At 50.8% G+C, this 27,436-nt stretch overlaps 1 protein-coding gene across 4 annotated transcripts; it reads right to left on the bottom strand.

Moving 5' to 3' along the window:
• Positions 1-4,172: 4,172 nt before the first annotated feature.
• On the bottom strand, positions 4,173-26,235 carry NLGN3 (neuroligin 3). Of its 4 annotated transcripts, XM_081566286.1 has the most exons (8): positions 26,106-26,229; positions 22,964-23,620; positions 22,264-22,323; positions 18,287-18,346; positions 16,498-16,647; positions 10,036-10,221; positions 6,612-7,401; positions 4,173-5,977 (listed from the first exon to the last, which is right to left on the bottom strand). In XM_081566286.1, exons 2-8 carry the CDS (start codon positions 23,418-23,420, stop codon positions 5,134-5,136), a joined length of 2,547 nt encoding a protein of 848 aa, XP_081422412.1. In that variant the 5' UTR covers positions 23,421-23,620; positions 26,106-26,229; the 3' UTR covers positions 4,173-5,133. The 4 variants fall into 4 exon arrangements, with proteins under 4 accessions (XP_081422412.1, XP_081422413.1, XP_081422414.1 ...); XM_081566287.1 differs by lacking the exon at positions 22,264-22,323 and having other exon boundaries at positions 26,106-26,233; XM_081566288.1 differs by lacking the exon at positions 18,287-18,346 and having other exon boundaries at positions 26,106-26,231.
• Positions 26,236-27,436: the final 1,201 nt, after the last annotated feature.

The raw sequence follows: 27,436 nt of genomic DNA on the forward strand, positions 1-27,436 counted from the left end.
GGCTGGAATCATGAGCCAAAACTTTTATTATCATTTTTTCATTATAAAAAAGAAAAAAAAAAGCCTCTTCCTTCTAGTCAGCCCAAATCTACTTTCCTGTAACTTCCACCCCATTAGATCTCAGAGCCCTTGGAGTCACACACAGAATAAATGTCCAGCTTCCTCTTCACTATGAGCCCAGTAATGATTTGCTGACAGTAAAGAAATTTCTCTGGGAGTTTGCTAGTTCCCTCACTATTCTCACCACTCTTTATCTGGCTGTACTTTTGTTGACGTGTCCCTTGAAGTGTGATGCCGGCATTGAACAGAGGGCCTCAGGTGTGGTCTGACCAGTACAGAGTAGCACAAGATGATCACTTCCTTTATTCTGGATGTCATGCTCTTATTAGTATCGCTTAAGGTCTTGATACTTTTGGTAACAACCAAACCACCCTTTTGACTCGTGGATCATGATGAGCTTCCATTTACTCTAAAACCCTCTAAGTCACATCTGACACTTCTTAACAGTTACACTGTTACATTTTGAAGTTAAAAAAGGTGACATCATCTTTGTCCTTGTAAACTCTGATTTTGCTATAGCGAGTCCATCATACCAGCCTCTTGACATCTGTACAAGTTCTTATTCTGTCATCTCACATTTTGGCACTTCTTCCCAGGTATGTGTAATTTTCAAAGTTGATCTAGTGACATGAAAACCGGAAATCGCCTAGAATTCCCACATTTCTTCATATTGTCCTAAGAGTATGGTGAGAGAATGTTTCTTTGAGCTCCACTGTAGGGGTAACATTCTAATCTACCCATCAAGTCAGCCTATCAAAGGAAATGAGCTTGAGTGGGAAATGGTTTTTCCAGAATCCATGCAGGGGCTAAGTGTTCTTCTCTTCCTTTTGTAAGCGCTCACCAACCCTCATTTGTTCTAGAATCTTGCCCGCAATCAATATTTAACTCACTGATCTCAGTGATGCAGCAGTGTGCATCCCTTTCACCCTCCATGGGGTTTTCAAAGCCGTCACCAGTTGTCCTGCAACTGGAGCTGCAGGTCGTCACAATGCCCTGGGCTGTTATTGACCCAGACTAGGAGATGGAGTTGCTCAGAGCAGCTAAAGGCTCTCTGGGACTAGACTCCCTTGAGGAGCCTCTCTCTGGGGCTCACTTTGTCCCTTTGACTCTGAAAATCCTTCTCCTTGCAGAAAAGCAGCAGCATAGGAGTTGCCAAGGAGATTTTGTTTCCTGTCTGTGAAACCATTAGCACATGAAAGAAAAATCAGGGCCCCCCATTATTCATCTGGCAACACCCAAACTCTTCTGCTGTTATGAAGACCTCCACAACCTGCCTTTCTAATCTTTCCAAATGATTTCCCATCATTTGACTTGAACCTTTTACTTCTGTCAAGCCAGTTCCCTCACTGCTCCTCAAGCACATTTAGAATCTTACCTCCATGCTCTGGCTGAGGACTTTCCCCCAATTTGGAATGCCCACTATTCCACCACCCACCCAGATCTTACCATAGCTTTTCTTGCAATTTCTCCAGCTCTTTTTACCTTTACCATACAATTGAAGTCACAGAGATTATGCATTTTACTCATCTGATCACAGTTCAGTTTTGTCTTCCTGACAGTATGCACCCCAAAGGGGGTATATTTTATCCCTCATAGTATATAAACCAGAACAGGGCCTGGCTTACAGTCCTGATAACCATCCTTGCTTCCCATGGAAATTTTCCACAGTGACTGACCTCTGGCCCTTCACACACACCATGAGTTCAGATCCCAAGATATCTGTGTCCAGCTCCTCAAAAGACTAATATAGAAACTAGATAAATCTAGAGATGCAGGCTGGATCCGGTTTAGGCCCTAATGATTTTTGCTACATGAAATCAAATCCAAGTATACCCTCAGCCTTTTAAGCAAGAACCTGGGCTTTTTTTTTTTTTTTTTGGCTGGACTCGGGGCTAGAAGTCAACAAGGGGGCCAAGAACACTCAAACCACCCAGGCACAGCACTGACTGTCAATTAGACTGAAACTCTGCCTGCATTAGAGGTCACGCAGACCTTTTTTAGGTGTGAAGACCAACTATGATCTCTCACTGATGAGTCCTAAATAGGGTTGGAGCTGGGTTTGCTATGGCACCTTTAGTTCTTAGAGGAGAGACAATGTCTACATCCTCCCCAACTAGAAAGCCTCCTAATTTGGAGGCACACACACCCCCCTCCAAAGAGGAGGCTCATTTTGGTATATGTGACATGGAGTAATCAAAGGATCATAATAACAAAGACTGAATTGATCTAAAATGGTCACATAACCCAGCCCCCTGCATTCAGAAAGATGAACACCATTGCTTCCCTTAGTCACTCACTCAATTTGGCAACTGTTATTGAGGACATACTACATGCCATGATTAATTCTTATCTACAGCAAAGTTTTGCCTTGTATCTAACTTAATCTTTTCCCCTCTATCACTCTCAGAAGAAACAGAGAACAGATCACCAGCTCTGTCCTGATTTAGGAGATGATATATCTCCTAATTTTCTGATGATGATATGTCACACTTGTCATATAGTAGGTGCTCCACAATTATTGAATGTTATTTCGTCAGCTTCCTCCTTTCTAAATTAAAAAGAAAACTTAGTCCTTTGGCACATTGTTTTTGCTCTTCTCCAGATCCTCTCTAGCTTTTCCACGTATGCTGAAAATGTGTTGACCAAGGGCAGACCCATTACTGTTTTCAAAGTCCTAACCAATGTTAGGTAGAGTGGAGAAAATTGAGAACCATGAGAAAGATCATATGTTACTGGACTACATTCTAGGTCTGTTTCTAACACTGTGACATTGTGTTTTTCTGAGCCCATTTCCTCAGTTTTAAAATAAGTGGGTTGGACTACATGACTTTGAGCTTACTTCTAAAAACTCAGACTGCGATTACTTCCCAGTGACTCCATACTAAATTTTTGTTATTATGTGCTAGTATCCAAGTTAGTTTTGGAAAGAAAGAAGGAGGGGGCGGGGAGAAAAGAAAGAATAGGGTGAGAGGAAGGAGGGAAGGCGGAGAAAACCAGTTCTACATTATGGACTCATTCAACTCATTATCCACCCTGACACCCTCCCCCCAGTTCTATTTTCTTTCTTTAACTAACCTAGGTCAAGTCAATCATTGCCCGTCTCTCTTGTCCCCACATACCATATTAGTATTTAGTTCTTGGTTTTGGTCTTTTTACTACCTTGTGTTTGTCCCCTCCGAACATCATCCTGTTGTGTTGGTTAATCTTCCTCATTCCATCAGGGACACTTTGAAGAATGCTATTTCTGGTTTCTGAGGTGTCAGCAACCCCGCCTAACTGTCACACTTGATGAGCAGACTCCTGGTTTAGTCCTTCAAGTCACTGAGGATAATATGAGATACCATAATGCTAACTCTGTGGAGCCCACTGAATCTGTCCCCCGGGGTTGACAGGGAGCCACTGATCACAGTCCTGGAGAGAAATGCTCCCAGGGCCCCAATGACTTCTCCAATTCTAATTCACAGAACAGGAAACCAGTATCCCTGGGGAGGAGAGGGGCCCTGCTCTGTCAGTCACCCAAGGCCAGGGAGTCCACATATCTGATGCTGCACTGGATTCAGACATGAAAAAGAATTTTCAGCATGTTAGACGGCGGACCTCGCCCCAGCTCCCAGTAGTCCAGGACGAGGGCAGGGTGGCGGCGATGGTGGCAGAGGCAGCAGCGGGTGGCGGCGGCAGTGGCAGCAGAAGCTGTGGTGCAGTGGAGAAGGAAGTGTTATTTTTGCAGTTTCATTAGGAGGCCCGAGGTGCTGAGAGAAGGCTTCAGCCGCAGGAACCCAGAGCGTTGGGGGGTGAGGGTGGGGGTGGGGACAGCAACCTGATTAAGATTTGAGAGGCCTTCGTGCAGGGGGTCAGCAAGGAGCCGCCCAGACTTGTATCCACTTAAAGGCACAGGATGCAGAGGGAGACTGCGAGTCCTCACCCGCAGAGGTGCCCTGCCAGGAGGTCTGTCAGGGCAAGGCCTGTGCAAGGGAGGCAGGTTGGGAGTGCTAACTGGATTTTTTATTTTTATATCAAGACACTGTGTTTAAAATTTTTACAAAGGACAAACTCCATGGGTTTCTGTTAGTGTTTTAAGAACTTTTCTTAAAAAAAAAAAAAAAGCCAACAACAACAAAAAACACCGTCTTTTTGAAAGAGAAATGACATACACAAAAGAGACTCTAAAGAAAATGGGGTGAATTTCTGATAGCATTACCCCAAGGGCAGAGGTAGGACCCAGCTTACACCCAGGGCCCCCAATAACGACATGGCCTCCACAAAACCTCCTTCACCAAATCTGGGGTCCCTTGGTCTAGGGAGGCCGATGCTCCTGGGGAACACAGGTCACCTGTGGTCTCCGCAGCCCTCCACAGAGATAGAGATGGCTGGTGAGTTGTCCCCTACGGCCTTCCAACCCCATCCAGTGGCAGCCCCTTCCTCCTTCTCCCCCGTGGTCTTGCTCGAATCTGTTTCTTTCTTGGGGCTCATGTTCCTCAGTCATTGTGTGAGCAATGGGAGTTCCAAAGCCAGAGAGACCTGGGCCTGGAGCCCTCCCTTCCAGAGCCTCTTTGCACTCATCCGTTGGAGAAGCATTTGTTTCAATTTTTTTTTTTTTTTAAAAATCAACAAAAACGAGACCCAGAAAAAAGATCAAGTGTAAGGGAGAAAGAGCTACTCTGCTCTTTAAAGCTCCCAAGTCTGGAGTTGGTGGGTGGTGCAGTTCCAAGAGATGTGGAAGGTGAGCACCAAGGGGTATCCAGCTGGTGCTTCAGGCTCCCTGGGAGTGTCTGTGGTCAGGTCTGGGAGCCGGCTTCAGCTGCTGTTCCACGGGTCCTCAGTTTCCCAAGGACTCATGTGTGTCTCCATTTGAAGGGCTTGTTCAGGTTTACTTCCTTATTTGTGTTGTTGCACATGCGGGTGCATGTCCATATCTGTCTATGTTTGTGCATGTGGGTCTGCTGTTGGGTGTGGGTGCGTGCGTATACATAGATGTCTGCACGTGTCTGTGTGTGTGTGTGCATGTGTGCAGGTGTTTTTGTGGATCTGGGAGGGGTAGAACCAGGATATAGGCTGTGCTCTGGGCTGGAGCTACTATACCCGGGTGGTGGAGTGTGAGTGCGGCAGCCCAGTACTGTTGAACCCTGCGGCAAAGGTGTTATAGGGGTGCAGTGTCTGCAGCCCCACCAGGGAGTTGGGGATCATAGTGATGGTGTTGGGGGTCATGAGTGGAATGTCATCAGGGGAGCGCCGCAGGGTCAGTGTGTAGTCAGGCAGCGTGGTGAGGCGCAGGGTGTCGTGGGGGGGACCCGCCTCACACTCGTGGTGTGTGGGACCCAGCTGCAGTGCTGCCAGTTCCTCCTCAGGAGCAGCTCCCAGTTCAGGAGCCCCGGCTCCCCTCTGAGGGCTGGGCTGGCGCAGGGGCTCCTGACGTCGCTTGTCCTTCCGATAGTAGAGAGCAGCGAAGGCCAGGACATTAAGGAACAGGAGGGAGGCCCCCACAGCGATGGTGACGCTTAATTCAGTGGAGTAGTCACGAGGGTTCTCCACCAGGAGTGGCCCTGCATCCTGGTCCCCGTTCCAGGGCCCCTGGGCGTTCTCGTTGCTGTAGGCGGGGGAGATGGCTGGCCGCTTGGTGCTCCAGGTCTTGCCATTGGGCCTGCGGGTGATGTGGGAGCTGTGGGTGGTATCCGGGGGCGGCACTTTGGTGGTTGTGGACGTGTAGTGGAACATATCGTGCAGGTTGTATAGGTGGGGCACCAAGTGTTTCCAAAAGGCCACCTTAGTGGCCCGGTAATGATCGCGGACCCTTGGCTTCAGCCCGATGTGAAGGTACAACTGGTCTCGGGGATTGTATTTGGACCAGGCCACTTCCTCAAAGCGGTTGGCCTTGGTGTGAATGAACTTGGTGTCCTGGGGGACTGGCTTGTTGGGATCCCTGAAATACCACATGGAAATCTGGTGTCACCACTCTATTTAATGAGGAAAAGGCCCGGATTCTTCCTCTCACACTCAGCCCTAAACCCCTTCCCCAGTCCAGAATGTCCTACCATTTCCATCTTTTTTGGGGTCCCTCACCCTGCCCATACCCCTCATCTTCCCCAGACTTTGAACTCCTATTGCCCATGGCATCATGGAAACCATCTCATCCTCCCCTGCACCCATCCTCTGAGATCAAGCTATAGGATGCTTCTCACAAGTTACAGAGCATCCATTAATCTTTTCAGCTGCCCAGTTTTTCCAAGAGCCCTTTAAAGGCTTTCTGAATGTACTTTATTCCCACTTCACCTGGCCTCTTACCATCTAAACTCGAATCCCATAGTTATGCCAGTAATTCTCATTCCTGCTTGATCATAATGCTGACCAAGTTCTGAGCCTCAACAAAAAATTTTAAGGAAAGGAAATAGCATGAAAGACTAGATAAGGGGATGTACGGAGAGGGATGAAAGGGTTACTAATCAAGATTTGGGGACTGTTTTAGGAAGGGAGATGATGGAAGAGGTTTAGGTAGAGGAGCAGAGGGGAGGGCATGCTAAGGTCCCAAAATGGAAGAACCCCCACCTTCTCCTTACCCAGTCTTGGCAAAGTTGGTCCAGTAGGTCATGACGACAGCACTGAGCATAACGTCATTCTTGGAGAAGTTGCAGGGGAAGAGGTCAGTGGGACCTACCATAGGGACACCGAAAACATAGGGTACTTCATCCCCATGAGCTGCGTCTGACCAAGCAGGCTTCATGAGGCTCTGGCAGTGATGGTAGAAGGCGTAGAAGTAGGTAGGCGAGCCATAGCGGGCATGCAGATCAGCCGTCACCACTGAGGGCTCCACCCACTGGTGGTCAGTGAAGAGTGCCACCAGTGTCTTACGGCGGGTTTCAGGATTGTCACGGTCTGCCCAGTCTGTGTACATGAACTTGATGGTCTCCCGCAGGGTGTCCTTACCCTCAGGATAGCCATACAGATTGTCCACAAAGTTGGAGACTGAATAGTCAAAGTCAGTGCCAGAGACACCATCCTCGGGGTCCACCACCCCTTCCACAAACTTGAGCCCCTCACCCTGGTTGACACCTAGCATGATGTCGTAGTTGAGGAACTCGCCCTGTTCCATGAGAATCTCTGGGTCATCAGGAATGACATCACCATCAATCACGGGGCCAAAAGCCACATGGTAGCGGGCTGGCTGGATGTCTTGCTCTACCAGCTCCTTGGCACTCTTTTGCCGAAGACAGTCCACCATGTCGACTGTGTCTAGCACATTACAGCCCACCTTGTCTGCCAGCAGGCTGGTGTACTTCACTGGTTGGTAGTTCACAGCCCAGCTGGACAGAGCAGAACCGCTTTGGATGATGGCCCTCTGGAAAAGCCCTTAGAAAATAGATAGCACCAAGTCAGATCATCGCATCACTCATGGCCTAGGCCTTGTCCCCGTGAGAGAGATCAAACACCTCTTCATTCCTTTTTTACTGAGGCCGCCCTCTGGGTTGAATGAGCTGTGAAGAAGGAATAACCCTTTTGCTGGAATGATGGGTTAGGACCAGAGGAGGGGTTGTTGGGCTCCTTTCCTGACTGGTCCCCTGCCTGCTTCTTGTCTCCTCATTCTAGGATGATGGTTGGTAACTTGGGGGTTAAGGAAATGCCAGAAAGAATTAACCCCTTGGGTCCCAGACATCAGTTTCCTTAGGCTCCCTCTCTTTATCTCTCCTTTTCTTCCCCTCTTGCTTCCTGCCCAGCTGGGCCCAGCTCTGTGCCAGCACACCACCAGGGAGCTGGCACTTCCACCACAAAGGGGTCTTTTTCATGAGGGATGAGAAATGCAGGCAGGAGAGAGTTTCACATTCTGGGAGTTTGGGGAAGGATTCCTGAGGGCAAAGGCCCTGTGGTCTGAAGGTCTCCAGGGCATGTGCCCTCCCAAACTGTAGCCTCCACAGGGACTTTCCTTTTCCAGAAGCTACTGATGCCTCAGGTCCAGATTTTCCCCTTGCTAAGAAGGAGCCAGTCCCCCAAACTCAAAACATAGATGATTCTTCCCCTCTATGGAAAAGAGGTACCATTCTTTCTCTGACCTCAACATTCCCAAGTAAGGGAAAATCTGGCCCACAGGTGCACAGTTCTATTCCTCTAAGAGAAAGAGTTTATGGGACTTCTCTGGTGCTCCAGTGGTTAAGACTCCGTGCTCCCAATGTAGGGGCTGAGGGTTTGAGCCCAGCTCAGGGAACTAACATCCTGTATGCCATATGACATAGCCACAAAAAAAAAGAGCGAGAGAAAGAGAGTTAAGGGAGTCTGCATGGGTGAAAAAGAGAGGGAGAGAAATATAGATGACTATATAAGAAAGCTTCATTTTTTGAAAGATTACTCTCCATTAATCAATTACAGAAAGACAGAGAGAATAAATCTTTAAAGCGGCCAGGTTGCCAGGGACACAGGCCCACTATGAGACAGAGAATTAGCACCACACCAAGAAAGGCTTTCTCCTCCCAGGGAAATAGTCCCCAATCGGAGGAGGCAGTGTTCCTCTTTCCGGACAGAGGCACCCTCACCACTTGTCACTTCACTCTCCTTGATGGAAAAAAGGAATTCCTGTTCCATCACCTAGGAACACATTCTAAGTTGCCTACTTCCCACCTTAGTCTTCCCTCATGGAGTCCTTAGAGGGACAGAGGCAGAATTTCTAGGTCAGAAGAGGTGGTTTTTCTCCCTCAGAGAGACAGGCCTTCTTCAAAAAGAGAATGCAAGTCTTCCTGTGAGAATATCACTAACTCATAAGGTGGATTTCAGTGAAAAACTGTGTTCTCTCTCATGGTTTTCCTTACTTTAGAGAAGGATACTTATTTTGGGAAGCTCATCTTTGCCTCTCAAAGGTAGAAAGGGCTCTTACAGTCCAGGTGGCGCTAGTGGTAAAGAACCCGCCTGCCAATTCAGGAGATGTAAGAGCCAGGTCGGGAAGATCCCCTGGAAAAGGGCATGGCAACCCATTCTAGTATTCTTGCATGGAGAATCCCATGGACAGAGGAGCCTGGTGGGCTACAGTCCATAGGTTCGCAAAGAGTTGGACGTGACTGAAGCGACTTAGCATGTACTCATAGTCCACAGGTGAAGAGAACATTTCCTGCTGAACACAAAAAAGGGTCTATTTGGCCCCCTTGGAAGGGTCACTGGCAGAGGCTTCCCATCAGGCTAAAAATTAAAGTCTCCCTCAGCTGGGGTCATACAGCTTGGGGGTGGGAGAGGTTTGGTCTGGAGTGTGATAAGAACTTGCCATCCCTCAAACAAAGCTCACCCACAGGTTTTTAATGCTGGCTTTGGTCCCATCTCCCCCGTCAAGGGCAGTTCCTGTCTTGCACAGACTTGCTCTTCAGAGATGAAGGCCGACAATGAGTGTTTCTTACACCTAAAAACTAATTTCCACTCTAGAGCTCTACCCGAAGTCACGTGTCCTTCCCACACAGAGAGATTTCCCCTGCCCAAAAAGAGCCAGTGTCCCTTCAGAGAGAGAGACATCCTACTCCCACACTCCTCAATAAGACTCCCACATCACAAGGAGAACCTTCCTTTCTGAAGATATAAATGGGATTCTCTCCTTCCCTCTCTCATACTAGGAGATATACATCTTCCCCTAGAGAAACATTTCCCTTCCACTTCTCCCCAAAGAAGGCTTCCCTGGTAGCTCAGCTGGTAAAGAATCTGCCTGCAATGTGGGAGACCTGGGTTTGATCCCTGGGTTGGGAAGATCCCCTGGAGAAGGGAATGGCTACCCACTCCAATGTTCTGGCCTGGAGAATTCCATGGACTGTATAGTCCATGGGGTCCCAAAGAGTCAGACACGACTTTCCCTTTCACTTTCTCCCCAAAGGGACACTGAGCTGGTAGGCAAGGGATGCTGATTCCCCTGGGTGCTCTTGGGACATGAAGCTGAGCACCCCAGAGCCTGGAGGGCCTGGGGTCAGGGTCGGCAGCCAGCACTTGGCTAGTTCTTGTGCTGTTCCAAGAGCTACTCACCCTCAGAATGATGCGATAGTGTGAGGAGGCTGACACAGGATGCGCCAATGCCCGAGCCAAAGACAGTGATACGGCGGGGATCACCACCGAAGAACGCGATATTCTCGCTCACCCAGCGGAGGGCCTGGATTTGGTCAAGGAGCCCATAGTTGCCCTTGGCAGCCTGATCACCAGTGCTCAGGAAACCTGAATTCAATACAGTGCACAAGGACAGTGAAGGTGGAGGGATGGAGCATTTGGATGACGATGACTGTCAGGGACGTGAGGATGGAGGATGAGCATGCAGCATAGCTCTTTTCACCCAGTTAGCATTAACCATTGCTCTTTTCTGCAAGGTCCAGCACCATCACTCTAGGAAAGATCAGTTCCCTACCTCCCACTCATTCCCCAGTTTGGAAGACGAGGTCTCCAGACTGTCTCAAAGAGATGCCTCCAGTTGGGAGACTTAAACTGCAGGAACTGTAAATGGCCAGTATCCAGCATCCTCTGCCTTGATGTGCTAACTGATACATTACTCTAGCACCTGTCAATATAGAATAGAAAGAGCAGGGACCTTGGCTCTACCATTTACTGGCCATGTAGTTTTAGGCAACTTATTGAAAATCCCTGGGCTCTAGTTTCCTCTCCTGTAAAATGGGGATAAAATACCTCAAAGGGTTGTATCAAGGATAAAATGAGCATAGGCATCTCAGATATGCTCAGCACACTATACATCTATAGCTACTTCCCTTTCCCCTTTGTTCTGTCTCTGGAGGAAGTGAAGATTCCAAGAGACTATAATCCCTAAGCCTTCCTGGCACCCCCTGTCCAAGCTTGTCCATTTCCACTTCCTTCCAGGGCCTCAAATGCCCCCTTCTCCTCATTCTCAGGGCAGGTCCTCATTTCCCCATCCTCTAAGACCTAATGAATCAGAAACTCTGGGGGTGGGGCCCAGCAATCTTTATGTTTAACAAGCTCTCCGGGTAATTCTGATGCCTGCTAAAGTTGGAAAACCACTGGGTTAGACCATCTTTTTCGTCTGGTGGAAAAATGGGGAAGTCAGTGAAGCTCATTACCACAGAAACAGGTCTTCCCGCCCACCCACTGGGATTTGCTGCTGAGGAGACATGTCACCATGGAGACTACCTTCCCACCCACCTGCTGGGATTTGCTGCTGTGGAGACTTGTTGCCATGGCGACTACCTTCCCACCCACCTGCTGGCTATCCCACAGAGATGTCCTATACTCCCCCCACCCCACCCTGCTTCCATTTTAGTCTGATCTTGCTGCTTCATTTCCTCCTCTTCTCTGATATTTAGGCTCCTTGGAAGGCTATCATCTCCTGCCCTAGGCTTTTGGAAAGGTTCTTTCCAGGTGGATAGCTGTGGTGCTCTTACACACTGAAAACCTATACCTGGGTCAGTATTTTTTGACTCCACAGTTAAAAGCTCATTCACAGCCCCTGGGATCAACTTTGTGGGAGGCCATGTTTGAGGAGGCTCACTCAGCTTACAGAAAGTTCTCCAATGGGCCTGGTAGACCATGGGCAGAAGCTTAATTCAAACAGACTCAAGCGGGCACAAGACCTCATCACTGTCTTTCTTGAGTCCTTCTGAATCTAGCTACTGTGAAAGAGCTCATTTCACCCTCTTCAAGTATGTTATTAATTTACTTTGGTGCAATTAAGTATATAAAGTACTTAGTTATTCCTCTCAGGACCTAGTCAGAAGCCCTCTTTAGCCCCAGGTTCCCAATGAGGAAATGAGAAGGAATTAGAGAAAGCCTGAATGAGGATGAATGGAGGAGCTCTTGTGCCTCTAGACAAGGGAACCAGCTTCTCCTTGTCTGGCCCATTCACAAGCTGAAGTTGCTCCTGCAAGTTTTGAAAAGTATGCTGACCAAGATCCAACCTGGCTGTCCAAGCCTTGAGACCCTCCAGCAAAAATCATTGTGTTTCTCTTAACCTGCCTGTCCTCCCTCCATCCTCTCTCCTTCCCCCATTTTCTCTCTGCCTTGTCTCTTATTTAGGCAATGGCAGACTTGGCTTTGGTCTTTGCCAAGGTATCATTCAGTGAAATGTGTCAAATACACCTGTCCTAATCAGCAGGGAGAGCCTGCATTCGGATGTAGTAAAGTAGATTTCTCCAAGATGTACCAATTTCCTGGGTTGGGAACAGAGGCCTGAAAGGGCTGAGTGGAGGATTTGAGCATCAGTCTCTGCTCCCTCAGGTCCCATGAACCTCAGGATAAGAGGCACTGAAGCTTGTGGATGACGTCGTGTCAACCATCCTACTACAAGCATCCTGCTTGAAGTGCTCTATCCAACAGGCTCAGGCAGATGATACAGTAAATGTCACTGACCACAAACACACAAAAAACCTGGCAGTTTGGAAGAGCAGTCATTCGCTGCTGGTTCCCCAGTAACTCAGTCATCCAGAGAAACCATGTGAGAATGAGGGCTGAGACACCAAACTCCATAAACTGCTAGAGCAAATCTGAGCCAGTCTCCCTGGGCCCGAGTTTATATTGCAGTACATGGTAAGCTGCTTGTCAACAGAAGACAGGGGAATCTGGTACACTGTATCAAAACCAGATACGTATGTCACCCAAGGCTTGACTTTTACCAGATTTTCAGTTTGCCTGAAGGTACATGAGCAAGGATGTAGGATTCAATTCTGAAACCTGAAAGAAAACTCAGCAAGCCCCTGCTCCCTCAGCCCTAGAGATATCCACATCCTATATCCTGCTGGGGTCCCTTTCTTTTGTTTAGCCTCAAGCCCAGTGGGGGCTTTTCAAATTATAGCTACCTCTCTGCCTTGGACGGGATCCATGGACTCACCTGTGACATCGTCTAATAAAATATGTGCATCACCTAAGATGTCTAAAGAAGCACCTTGGAGGGAATCGTCTGTTTGGGCTCAGGGCTCGGAGAAGCTGATGGGAAGGAGAGTGAATGAATGCATATAATTGAGGTCCAAAACTGGCCACATGTTTTGGGAAACAACACAATAAAGCCTCAGCTATACAGCAAAATCCCCAAGAAACAGGGACAAACCCATGTCCTATATCTGGCGCCAAGAGACAAAAACATCTCGTATGTATCCAGAGTCCAATCAGTGGCTTATTGATTACATTTGTGTTCCAGAGCAGGCACTGAAGGGCACACAGAAGTTGGTGGGAAACTTCTGGCCAAATCTTACTTTATGGCTCCTTCTGAGGTTTGGGTAGTATTATTTTGATCATTAACTATTTAAGTCCAAAGAATACAAATGTTTATTTTTTAAAAATAAACATTTAAAAAAATGTGCTGTGTTCTTTTAACCCCAAGATGTGCTGCTCTGGTTATGCAAACGAGAGGAGGTTGTAAGGTAGTGGTCAGGGTCTTAACCTGAATTTCGTGGATGAGTTTCAGTGGGATCCATGAAATAATTTCTGTAAGTTTGTGTGTGTGTGTGTGTGTGTGTGTGTGTGTATGCACACAAGCATTTTCTGGGGTAAGAGGCCATCATTTCTATCACAATTTCAAAGGGGTCCAAGACTCCCCTTAAGGTTAAAAACTTCTGATATACAAGCTTAAGGATTAGAGCAACTGAAGGGTTGTGAAGTAATCATCAAACCAGGATATCATAGGGAGCTTGCAGCCCACAGCTCCCAAGTGACGCTTCAAATCCTGAGTCTCTCCTCTGCCTCCTTTCTCTGTGTCACTCTCATCCTCTTTTCTCTTTACCATCCTTTCCTTCCCTTTCTTACTCCCCCCGCCATTTCCCTAATTCTCCACTCTCTCTTTGCCTTCATTCCAGCTGGTCAGATAATTCGGAACTGAAGCATATTCTTAGTATTCTCTGTGCTTCCCATTGGTCCTTAGAGAATGGAGCTTTGTGTTGATCATTTTTAAAAGCAGCTGAGTTGAACATTTTCTATCACTCTCATTTAGAAAATAAAGTAACAAAATTACTTCTGGCCTTCAACAACCATGTATGTGTGCCTGCATATCTGTGTGTGATTACATTTGTATGTTCATTACTCTTCAGGCACTGGGTAGCCCAAGTGTGTGGGTTTACAGCCACCTGCATGGTACCATTTTTTCTGTCAGAGATTCCAATCCTCTTTCTCAATGGGACAGAACAGCTTACGAGAGCCTTGCCATGATGTCTGGGGCAACTCCGAGAGCCACAGGAGCAGTGGCAGAACTATGAAACCCGAAGCCCACTAGACTGTGGAGAGATCAGGGAGATGCCCCACATATGTCACATCTAGTATCTGGATCTGCTGAAGGGAACGCAGGCTCCACTTTTTCAGGGACTATCATTTCTCCAGCCTGAACCCCCAAAAGATGTCTTGCTATCCCACATAGTATTAAGGGGAAGTCAACAGGAGGTGGCTTTTCTGTGTATGGAACTGCACCCACAAGTGAAATGCAGCTCTGGGGCCTCTGAGGTTCAAACAGGCAAAGCCACATATTCACAAGTATATGAAAATAAGGTCCCATCAGCCAACCAGCCCTGAAGAAGCCAGGCCTACTTGTTGGTTCAGCACCCAGGCCTGCAGACCTGACAAAGAGCCCTGACCCCCACTGGGACTCTGAGGACACCAGCCCTCCAGGCAGGAAGTTGGCTTCTTTGTGCCACTCCAAGGGTATGGGGCTGCATGAGCCTTCAGAGGCCTGTGTACTTGGTTGCCCCCTCTGAGGCACTTGTTTATCTCAAGATCTTGGCCACAGTTAGGCATTAACAGTTATCAAGGAAGGCACAGGGCAGAGGGGCAGCCTAAATTTCCAAAATAAGCACGTGGGAGACAAAGTATGTGTGGGAAGGGGATAAGGGTGTGTATGAGGAGGTATTTGAGAAGTAAGTGTGTATGTGTGGGAGCACAGTGGTGTAAGGGATAGGAGCATATGGAGATATATGTGTGGAGAGAGTAGAAGAAATGTGTAGTGTATGTATATGGGGTATGTAAGTGTGGGGTGTCCGTGAGTGTGTATGCATGTATGGATATGGATGACCAGGTGTGGGTATATGGATGCATGTATATTTGTGGGGTAGGAACATGTATACATGTATGTATTAGACATATATATGCTAGATGTGTATAGGAAGAGTATGTGTGCATATGTACGTGTGTATGTGTGGGTATGTGCATGGGGGTCTTTGGGTTTGTGTATAACGGGGGACATATAAGGGGGGAACATATATTACATGTAGAGCATGGAATGTGTATGTACACGTGGAAGCAGGGATATGAGGGATAAATGTAGTATTTGTGTACTTTGGGGTGGGGAGTTGTGGACTTGCAGGTATGGCTCCTATATGGGTAGGGAGGGGAGCATTGGTTCATGCTTATGTAGGGAAGCTGAGGGACATATGCATGTGTGTGGAGGTTAGAGGAGAGTGGATGCAGAAAGGGGGTATGTAGGGGGACATAGATCTGTGTATGTGTAGAAGATTCCCCCACCACTCCATACACACTTTACACATATAGTCTCCCCAACAAACATATCCAGATACCCGCATACCTCTCTATACTCCATATCCATACCCCACATCTACACAGATTTCTCTCACCTCCCATGTGTACACACACACAAACACATACACACACACAGAGGTTCCCTCCACATCACTATATCTACATCTGTCCCCATATACATATGTGTGGGGTTTGGGTGTGGGTATGGACCCAGGGTGTGGGTCTTTGTGTAGAGTGCATTATGGGGGTAGAGCGAAGCGTGAGATGGGCATGTGTGGTGTATATGGGCATAAATGTAGATATAGTGATGTGCAGGGAACCTGTGTGTGTGTGTGTGTGTGTGTGTACGCATGGAAGGTGAGAAAAATCTGTGTAGATGTGGGGTATGGATATGGAGTATAGAGAGGTATGTGGGTATCTGGATATGTGCGCTGGGGAAAATATATGTGTGGGGTGTGTATGGAGTGGTGGGAGAATGTGCATATATGTGAGAGGGGTCTGTAGATGTAGATGTAGGGGTGTGTGTGTGTATGTTTGTGGAGGTGAGAAATAGTTGGACACATGGGGATGGATGTGGGCCGTGTGGACATGTGGACATGTGAGGGTATATATATGGGTGTGCAGATGTGTGATTGACTAAAAGGAATATCTGTGTATGTGTAGGGTGTTTAGGGATGTGAGGGTGGGAGAGTAGGGATAAGGACAGGACACCAGAAAATAAATTGATTTTACAAAACTCAGCCATGCAAAAATCTGGAAGCAGAGACCTAGCTTGAGGCCTAAGAGAAGGTGTGAAGTTTGAACTGAATTTCGAATGGCATCTCAACATTCCAGGAAAGGACCTGGGGATGTGCGTAAGATCTGAGCAGTCGGGTAAGACCTTGGGATAACAACCTTGTGACCACCGTCATTAGCAGCAGCTAGAGAGCCCAAGGGCTTGTTCTCAACTCCTCAGCCTTCTATCCTTCCTCCTTGAGAGCTCAGGCTTCCTTCTAGGCATCCAACAGGGAACCATACCTAGCACTCCAACCCGATAGTTGAGGGTGATGACGATGACGTTGCCATAACTGGCCAGGACACTGCCGTCAATCATGTTGCCTGTCCCTTCCATGTAAGAGCCTCCATGGATGTAGACCATGACAGGCTTAGCGCCACTGTCCCGGATGTCTGCAAGGAGAAGGGTTGAGACACAGGCTGGGTAGGCTGCCCTTCCTCCCCCACCCCCGCCAGCCCTGGGGTGGGGTGCGGGCAGCAAAGCTATCCCAGGTTCCAGGACACCACTGCCATCTCTGAGGGCAGGACTCAGGGGGCTGTTCAGCCCAGAGCTTGGGCCATCGGCCAGAGAAAGTCAGATTCTGGTGATGTTTTTAAAGACTGGTTTCAAGTGCCTCCCAGCTGAAGGCAGCCAGGCATGCCTGATACAGTGAGTTCTACAGAGGCTGTGGCTAACCCCTGGGGGACAGAGGGCAAGAGGAAGAGAAAGGGCTGGTCCCTTAGCTGGATCAGTGAGTCCCTGCCCTGGGCACCCAGGAGTCCTGGGACCTGACATGGCTTTAGAGAGCGGGGGCTGGGGAGCCCTGAAACCCCCAAGGCTAGACCAGTTACATGGAAATACGGCCATTGGCAGCAGCTGGCCCCCCAGTGCAGACAGAGACAAGAGGTGTGGGGATAAGGGGAGGCACAGGAAGAGAACAAGGGAAAATGTGGGGACAGGGGAGCGAATGGCAGAGATGGGGTTGGGGGGACCTTACTGACATGGTTTTTCAACCATGTGCTCGTTTACCCCGTTCTCCCTGGACATCAGGCAGACTTAGCTGCAAATACTGGGGATGGGGAGGAGGTGGGGGCAGAACTAAGAATGAGAGAGCCCACCCCCAGTCAGCTCTGAGATGAAGATGGAGCCTCCACAGAGGCCACTCAGCAAGGGATTTTTAAGCGGCTGCTCCCAAGCCGTGACTGTCCCAAGTGGGGACAGGGCTGATCGCCTAGACCTGCAGCACAGCCCCCCCACCCCTGGCCTGGGAGCTGGGCTGCACCCTGATGCCCCAGCACACCCTACCAGTCACCAGTGGGCCCCCTTGAGCTGTGTGGCCCCCAGGGGAGGGGGCCGGGGTATGGAGGTAGAAGGGAATGCTCTCTGCTGCCGCAAACACAACCTGTTTTCCTGAGGAGGAAGGAAGACTGGTTCAACCGTCACCCAAGGATCTTATGCCATCCACTGCCTGGTCTGTGGTGTACTGGCCTCAGCCCGGTGTTTCAGCCTGGTCCTTGTGGCTGTCCTGAACCTAATACAGCCCCTGACCCCAGGCCATTTCTCTTTTTCTGGGCGAAGGCCAAGGAGGTTCTAGGTGGCGCTGTTCCCCAGCCCCTGTGGTCATCAGTGCCTCACTCCTCACTTCCCTCTCCCAGGAGCCAACCTCCGCGCCAAAACACGGGCTCCTGCCATTCAGGTTCCTCTTCACCTCTCCTCACCCCCCCCCCTCAGTGCTGCTTTCTCTCCACTCTCCCTGCTGCTCAGTTGGGGCAGGTGCCCAGGAACCACAGAAGGTGGGGAAGGAAGCTGTCTCCGGACAGTGGGGGACCCCATGGCTCTGCTCATGGTCCCCTGCTCCCGCCAGCCGTGTCCATCACCCTGGAACTCCCAGTGGCTGACCAGGCCAAAGATGGATGAACAGCCCAACGGCCTTGTACAGGAACAGAAACACACCAACAGACAGACAGACAGACAGACGGGGCTTCTCCCCATTGAGAGGGGGAGGGGCTCTGTGCCATGCACCAGCCGCCACGCCCTGCAGCCCCCAAATACCTTCATCTTCATCCCCGTCATTATCCGCTAAGTCCTCGCCCTGTTTCTTAGCGCCGGATCCTGGGGACCAGACACGGGGAGACACAACAGCACAGAACAGAGAACAAAACAGAGAGAGAATTCAAAAACAGCATGACTGCAGTGTGGCCCAGCAAGCCAGCTCTGGGCCTGGGCCCAGGACAGGCAGGAGGGATGGCAAGAACTGAGGGAATGGGTGGGCTGAGGCCCAGACCTTCATCAGGATGATGGTGTTGCAGGCCCCTGCTGTGCTGGCCTCACTGCACCTCCCTACCTGCCTCTCTGTCCCCAACAGCCCGTCTCAGCCAACCACCTTCCCAGTTAGGAAGGAGGCAGCAGCAGGTGGGCCAGGGCATGGAGCTGGAGACCGTCTCAGGGGAAGGCCTTCTCCCAGGTGGAAGGGGCTGCACGTGCGTACACAGGCCAGCTGAGCTGGAGCGTGGGGGCAGGCGCCAAGGGTGAGAGGCGGCATCACCACCGGGTAGCTACAGACATGAACTGTCAGGGCAGAGCCAGGGACCCTAGCCCTGAGCTATTTGGGCCCAGTGGGCAGGCTCAAGCTGGGTCTCAACTGACCCTGATTCCCACAGGAGAAAATGGGAGATGAAGCTTTCCCTCTGCTCTTCCTCGCTGGGACCTGCTCTGGGTAATGGCAAATGGGGTTCCTGCCCACAGGAACCAGGCCTGAGAGCAGCAGGCATTGCTCTGAGATCAAAAGAGAGCCAGAGAGGGAGGGAGGGAAGAGAAGGAAGGGGAAAACGAGAAAGGGACATGAGAGAGAGGAAGAGAGAGGGGGAGAGAGAGAGAAACAGAGATAGCAATGATGGTAGCAGCTCCTACCATGTACCGAATGGTTACCATGTGCCAGACACTCTACTTCTGCCATATTGTTTGATCCTTACACCCCAGTGAGGGAGGGACTATCTTTATTCCTGTTTCACTGATGGGGAAACTGAGGATCAGAGAGGCAAAGTGACTTGCTTAAGATCACACAGCTAGGAAGTGCTAGAGGTGAGATCCAAACCCAGGTCTGCTTGATTCCAAAGCCCATGGTCTTTCCACTGCACCATGCCACCTTTCTGGGATGGGGAAAGGGAAGGGAAAAAATAAGTCAGGAAAAGAGGTGGAGCATGGGGAAGGGGTAAGGGAGGGAATGAGAGAAAAGAAGAAACTAGAGGAGAGAAGTTTAGGACCTGGCTGAGCTGGCACCAACTCTCCTTCCCATTCTAAGGAGACAAGAAGTTCATCTTGAAAATGGCTTTGAGAAAGAAGACCCACCACCCGGGTGCTGATCAGTGTGTGGAAACAGAGGTCATTCTGTGGTACCCCAGGGCTTATCCTCTTGTCTAAGACATCAGATACTCTTGGCCTGGAGGCAGCAAATAGCTTTCTTTCTCAGCTGGTCTGGGTTCCCTTACAGCTATTAATCAAAACAGGAGCCGCCCTCAAATTATAAAATAACTTCTCAACTAGGGCAAGAGCCCAGCCTGAGGGGCAGAAACTGCCTCTGGCTTTCTGAACCTCCAGTGGTGCCTATTGTCTTAACACCTGACACAGCACTGCCCTCAGAAACCCTGTGGGGCCTGGGGCATCAACAGCCATGCAGCAGAAAGCCCCACCCCGTCCTCAAACAGCAAGGAATCACTCATCCCTAAACATGAATTCCCTCCAATTTGATGGAGGTGGAGGTGGGGGGACAGGGCACACCTTCCCCAGGAATTTCTTCACTTACTCTGGACCCTGACTTAAAAGATGCGGCCCTTTTGTCCCCCTCTGGGAATGTCCCTGGCTTGCTGCACTGTCCCAGCCTCCTTTGTACAGATGCTTTGCTCCCTCTGCATAGCACTCACTGAGCAACTCCTCGCTGCCATGCCTGTCGCCGCCCCTCCAGGGACCAGCTAGACCACCATCCCCCAGTCCAGTACTGTGCTGCTGCAGGTGCCCAACCAGCCCTGCCTGCCCCGAACACACCACCCCCATAACCATCTCTGGGGACGGGTGTCCCCCAAGAGGCAAGCTTTTAAAATCTGTTCCAAATGGCCAACAGGCCCTGGATAGGGAACTAATTTGAGCAGCTAAATGACCAGATGCCCTCTCCCACGCTGCCTGGACCCACTTCCCAGCTTGGCCTGTGGGGCTTCACTAAACCAGCTGAGTTTCAACACTAGCCTATGAGCTTCTTCAGAGTAGCGATCGAGTCTTTAGTTATTTCTAAGTCTTTCCTCTACCTCATATCCCTCCACATCCCAACAGCACCTAGCACATGGCCTTGCCCATAGTCAACAATCATGATTGGTAAATGTTTGAACTTGACTGGCGCTTCCAGGTCTGGACTCTCAGGACTGGACTGGACTGCCCTAGGCTCTTACTGCTAGGAAATGGGGGGAATCAACTGCTCCTAGGAAATGGTTAATGTCATCATCTCCCCCTCCATCCCCACACCCAAGTAAGCAAGTAACTACTAGGAGCAGGTTTAACAGACCCTCTTAATGAATTCTTTTACAGGTTAAAGAAATGTTAAGATTGGAATAGTCCCCTACCACCTTCAGATGCAGAAACGGAGGTTCTCAAAGGAAAAGACTTGTCTAAGGCTTCACTGTGAGTTAGCAGCCGACATGGGACCCAGGCTTGTGGCTCCCAGACCCATACTCTTCACGCAGCACCACCGTGTATCTTCATTCACGCAAAAGCGGGTTTACTGATTGCCTTCTGAGCTCGAAGCCCTGAGCTGGGTGTGGGGAGGTGGTGGAAAGCTTATCTCCAGGGCAGCAGACCTCCCTCAGAGCTTCAGTGTGCATCAAAAGCACAACACATACATTTCCAGGCTCTTCTCCCAAGAGATTCTTACTCAGTAGGGAACATCCAGTCCCTGATGACCCCACCGGGGGGAACCCTGCCTTATGATTTCAAAGGAAAACAAACTCCAAGCTTGCCAGAGGGTTGTAGGGACCAGGCTGTGATTTTCCACCTGTTCCTTAGTCTGTTACTGCTTCCAATTTGATTCACCCCATCCATATTTCACTATTTGTTTCAGAGTCCGGGAGGTGGAAATGACCAGATGGGAGTTGCCTCGCATGCTACAGTGGAAAGAACACTTCCCTGAGGGTCAAGAGACCCAGGTTTTGGTCCAGGCCCTGCCACAGACCAGGGAAGGGGCCTTGAGCAGCAGCAAGTCACTCCCCTGGGCCTGTTTCCGCATCTGTAAAATTGGGAAACCATCTCATGCTTTATAAGCTTCCAGAGAAGGGGGTGTATGTGTGGATTTTCTGAGGTAAGTATGCAAATGCTTTGCAGAAAACATAAAGTGGTGTTGGAACAGGAAGAATTATTATACAGGTGGTGGGGGGACAAATTCCTCCTGGCAAGAGTGCCAATTTGAAATTTGAGATCTTGTGCCTCCTTTAGAGTCCACAGTTCCCAGAGACCTCCCTAGGCCTGCCACCAGACCAGCTGAGGGCATTCAGCTATGCCCTGGCCAGAGGCGGTAGACAGGGTGGCAGGGTTACTACGCCTGGGTACAGTTTGGTCTAAGCTCCAGGGGTGGAGAGTTGAATCTCAACTTTCAACCTGGGAAAGAGCACGGAAGGATGAGCTGGCAGCTCCTTCACCAGGAAAATGGCAGAGCCTCTGGCTCCATTTTGGCAGCTTAGAGTTTCTCCTGAGGTGACCTGGAGGAAAGCACTGGCTCTGTCTTCGGCACACACTTTAGGGTAGAATTGGGGGCCAGAAAGATTGAAAGAAACGGGGTTTTGCTGCTTCTGCTCTGAACCTGCCTTGGGCCACCAGAGCCTCCCTGAGGGGAGCCGGGGCCCTTGGATGAGGTGGAACTTATGCCTGCTCACCGACCGCCCCCTGAGCCTGGGCTACTTGAAGGAAGGCTGGGTCCTCAGGGGCAAGGGCAGGTGGGCAGGCAGCCCTCCCTCTCTCTCTCTCTCCCTCCCCGCCGGCTGGCTACCTACCTCCTTTCCTACAAATTTTCTTGTTGGGCTTTCGGGCGCATTCCTTGGAAATCCGCTTTACTGTAAAATGAATAAAAAACTAAAAAATAACAGGAGGCCTCTGCCCAGGGGCATGCACCCCCCACCCCCCCAGGCCCCAATAGCTGCTCTGCAGGCGGCACATGGCAGAGAGCCTGTCCCACCATCTCCTTGTTTCTGTCACTTACCTTAGTGTGACCCCCGCGGGAGGAGGCATCAGCTAGTGAAAGAGGAGGCACCTAAAGCACTGCCCACCAGGCTTGCCCCCTTCCCCCCACACACACCCAGCTCCCTTGGCCACACACACCTACCACCTCTCAGAGCAGGTGGAATGGCAACAGGGGGGCCCGGTGGAGCCAGCATCCTCCCGCGGGGAAGCTGCCAGCAGTGACCCATACTCCCCCAGGGAACCCCCATCCAGCATCTGGCCCTAGACCTGTCAAAGCTCTCAGGCCTGGCCAGGCCCATCCTGTGGTAACAGTGTCACTCACACATGGGAGCTCAGACAATGCTGGGAGAGGAAAGAACAGGGAGGAGGAAGAGGGAGGCCAAGCCAAGTGATGGTTAAAAGCCTTTTCACAGACAGACAGATGCATGCTTCAGGGCACACGACCACATGCCAGCCACAAACACAGTGGGGCAGGTGGGAAGCAGGGAGGGCACAGCGCCTGGCCGCACTCACCATCCTCCGTGGGCACATAGACATTCAGGTAGAGGCAGTCCTCGTTAGGTTCCTGGATGTAAGTAGCGACGATATCCAAGTTGGCAGTGAACCAGACAGGAAGCATGACTTCGGGCACAGCTGTGTGGATGTTCTGGGGGCACACTGGGGGAAACTGTGTGGCGTTCCGGATGCCCGACCAGGATGGGGGCGGTTCAGGGGGCAGAAAACGTTTCTCGCCGATCGGGGGAGCTGCGTAAGGCACCCCAAGGTACTGGTCCACAGGCCCCAGGATCTCACTGGGCAATGGTACCCGGGCACCCCTTAGCTTCCCAAAGTGAGTGTTGACTGTGGGTGCTGGGGCCTGGGTACTGGCCCTCAGCACCAAGCTCAGGAACCACAGGGTGAGGCACAGGCTCCGGCCAACTGTGGGCTTGGGGCTCAGGGACAGCGAGGGTGGGCCAAGCCACAGCCACATGTTCCGGGCCGGGGGACTGGCAGGAGAGGCAGACTCCAGGGTCACAGCATCAGCCCAACAGGCAGCCCCTTCATGGCCACACTGACTTGAACCTCAAAACTGAGCTCTCGAGGGACACCTACAGGTGCCCGGCAACGTACAGAGCAGGTCGTTGGAGCACCACAGCTTCAGAAAGGGGACTCCCTCAGGGCCAGACAGGCCTGTGGAAAGAGGGAAGTATGCGTCATCCAAGATGGTTGGGGAGGACCGTGGAGTGGGTCTTTGGGGCTCTACTGTGCTTGGGCTGTTCTCCTACAGTTAAGAAATGTTTCTTCACACCCAGGATTCCAAGGACCCTCAGACTGCCACTCAGAGCCATTTGCTGCATCCGGGGAAGTGGCTGGAAAAGCCAAGGGGATGGAGAGATTGACAGTTGTTGCCACTGTAAGTTGCCAGCCCCCAGCTTCAATTTCTCAGCCAATGGAGTTCATTGGGGTCAACTGGAGCCAGAGTAGCATGTAGGGGAACAGGAAGTGGAGCTCAAGTTCCTGCTTACTCTTCCCGGACACTGAGCTCCTAGCCTCCAAGACCCATAACCCCCATAGGGTCCTCCACGTCAGGAGAGGATAGGATCGTGCACCTCACTCCAGGACTAAGCCAGAATAAGGGAATATGCATCACATAAGCAAAGGGGCCTCCAGAGAGACCCCCTCTCTCTCTGGCAGGGTAGGGGGCAGGACAGACGTTCATTAGAGTCCCCAGGCCCTCCTGTACATTTCTCCACAGCCCTCACTGCTTCCAAATATTTAAGCATCCGTCCTTTCTGGCAGTTATCTCTAATTCACACGGGGTGCCAGAAACTGAGGCAGAAAGCAGTCTGCCTAGCACCCTAGGCATTGTTGATGCTCAGCCAGTGTAAAATAAACAACGGAGGGTGGGGGGGGCACTCTCAGAAACTCACAGAAATAAACTCACAAAGACTCAAGAGGGAGTGAGAGAGAGAAAGCCGGATCACAGACACTGTGATATTTACTCAGAGACATATATTTCAAACCCACAGAGAGCCCCTCATATAGTCCCACCTTCTGAGACAGAGAGCTTCACAGAGCCAGAGACTCACAGAGAGATACATTCAGAGACACACACAGAGACTCACTGAAACCTAATCACACATACCACATAGGTAAATATCCAAACACAGGCAGCATAATGGTGACACATAGGTGGAGACAGAAGCAGAAATAGCAACACACTCGAGGCACACAGGCCTTCCGACACAACAGCTGTACAATCAACACATATACATAGGCACACACAGACACTCCCGCATGGAGACACACATACACACAATTGAGTTTCCCCCTATTTCTCCCGCCTTCCAAGATTGTAGGCCTGCTCCTTTAAGAACTGGCTGAAGGGATGGGGGAGGGAGAATGGGAACGCCCGGCCACCAAGAGTGGGGAATGAGAGCGTGTGTGTCTGTGTGTGTGTGAGAGAGAGAGAGGGAGAAAGGAAGAGAGAGAAGGAGAGGGAGGGAAAGAGAAAAAGGAGGAGGAGGGAGGGCAGGCAAAGAGACTAAAGGGGGGGCTCAGAGGAAATGGGGAGAAAAGTATGGGTGGTTAGATACCAGACACTGCCCAGAATGCACCCGGGTAGGGGGAGGAGGGGAAGGGGTAGGAGTAGGGAGGTGGGGCAGGAGGGAGTGTGTGTGTGTGTGTGTGTGTGTGTGTGTGTGTGTGTGTGTGTGTGTATGGGGGGGGCTAGTCCGCAGCTGAGTTCACACAATCCCCCCATTCACCGTCTCCATGGCAACTCTGGGGCACAGACCGCTCATTCACACGGCTTCCCCGCCAGCAACCCCCCCACACACACCATTAACCCCCTCGGTGCCACCCCTCCCCGCAAATTCCATTAACCCTTTTGAGATGCCTCCCTCTCCAGTAACCCTTGAGCACCAAATACTGTTCTCCTGTGAGTCAATTTCCTGCAGCCCCTCCCCCGTGAACACCTAGACAAATCAACCGACCCCCAAACGCCCTCTGTACCCTAGGACCCACTGTGAGTCCCCAAGGCCAAGATCTCCATCCTGGTCCAACTTGCAATTTGGGAGAAGACAAGGGGAGGCGGCAAAGCCGGGGATTCAGAAAGCATCTGGGGGTACTCTGGGCTGGAGCAGTGTTGGGTGGGGGGCATTGTGCAGGAATGGACTGGTGTCGAGAACTGCAGTATTGGGGGCTTTGCGGGTTCTGAATGGTTTTGGGGGATGGAGCTGCATTGGAATGGGGGAGGATAGGATAAAGGCCTCCGTTGGGGGGGGGCTGCAGAGAGTGGGGGAGGGAGTCTGGCTGTGAGATGCTATGATGGAAGAGGGATGGGGCTGCACTGCGGGGGAGGGGGGACTGGCAATGTGCAAAACAGACATGGGGCAGGGGGCCCTCAGGAGGGGTATTTTGATGAGCATGCTGGCCGGGCAGTGGAAATAGAGGGACCATGGGCGGGAGGATGATAAGGATGCGGGATTCAGGGAGGAAGGAGGTGGAGGGGGAAAGGGGGAGAATTGGGGGGGTGGGGGGTGCCGATGGAGACCATGGGGTTGAGGATGGGGTGCACTGGCTGGGAAGTGGAGCACCCAAGGATTGGGAAGGGATAGGATGGGGGCAAGGTATGGGCAGCTAGAGGATGAGAGACCGGGGCAGGCGGCCTCACCTGTTCCCCGGGCTGTTGCGAGCGACTGAACCGGGCCACGGACCACCCATATCGCTTCCAGGCCAAGGGCTCCACACCCGAATCCCCGAGATCTGCTCTCCGGCAGCCTGGCTGCTGTGCCCGCGCACGGAGGGGGCGCGCTGCGCGTGCCCGGACAAGGGGGGGCGCGGTCCCTGCCATTAACTCCTTTTGCGCCAGAGATGGCTCAAGTCCTGGGGCATGGCCCAGTTCCTCCCAGGCTCAAACACACTCTCCCCATCCTCTCTCTCACACACCCCTCAAATCACAGATAGATGATCTTCCAGGGCAGCTAGTTCAAACTTTACCTTCAAAGCTTGAGACCTCAAAACAAAGGGAGAAACTGAGGCACTGCCTGCAGGAGTCCCCAGTCACACTCCATGAAGATCAGCCTCCAGCCCACTTGGTATCCCTCACCTCTCCTCAGCACCAGCACCACTCAAGCACCAACGATAGGTGTGTGTGGGGGGGGGGTGCACTTTGCCCTCATCCTGTCACTCTCAGAAAGGTCAGTGTTGTTCCTTTCTGTTGGGGCATGTCAGACTCCAGCTGTCAGCATGCCAGTTGTCCAATCATGTCAGTCTCTCCCACTCCAGACACGGCCGTCTCAGTGTCTTGTGTTCTATGTGTAGGGCACCTGTCCAGTTTCATTAGCCCCCCACCCGAAGCCCCTCTGAATGTCCCTTATCCCAGCCAAGCCTCTACCCGTATAGTTCCTCAGAATGTTTCTGTCAGGATAACACAGGGCAGAAGAAAGCTTCAGTCAGTTATGTTCAACTTTATCCTGTTGGACAGTTCCTCTCCTTGTGCACACTACTCTTAAATTTAGTAAGTCCCATCTGAGCAAGGGCTTCATGGACCTCAGAGGGACTTTTTTTTTTGTAACTTGGGTATTGATTGGTGCTCCTGGTTTTACCAGCACACCTGACATTTCCCAGTGCTAGAGTGCAACTATGGCCTGGATGGTATCCTGAAGTTGTCCAATCATCAGGTACCACCCACCTATGAGGTTGGGACTGGCCTCTTCCAGCCCCACCAGAGGGCTCCATGATAGTAAACCAGTTGGCTCTCATGGATAGTCTTAGATCTTGGGCCCCAAACCTGAAGGCAAGGGCACTGAAAATGGCTCTGCCACAGTTCCAAATGTGACTCTGGAGCCACATTTTTGAGTTTTCTCTACTATAAGATGGGAGTGAGGAAGTCACTCTGGGTAACTGTGAAGATGGGTCGTGTGAAAACAAGCAGTTCCAGTAACAGAGCAGAGAGAGAAAAGGGTGCTTCCTTTCACTGGTTTCTTTTCCTCCTGGAACCAT

The sequence above is a fragment of the Giraffa tippelskirchi genome, chromosome X (genome assembly GCF_054371585.1).
Source record: "Giraffa tippelskirchi isolate mGirTip1 chromosome X, T2T-mGirTip1v1.2.pri, whole genome shotgun sequence".
NCBI classification, from domain to species: domain Eukaryota; kingdom Metazoa; phylum Chordata; class Mammalia; order Artiodactyla; family Giraffidae; genus Giraffa; species Giraffa tippelskirchi.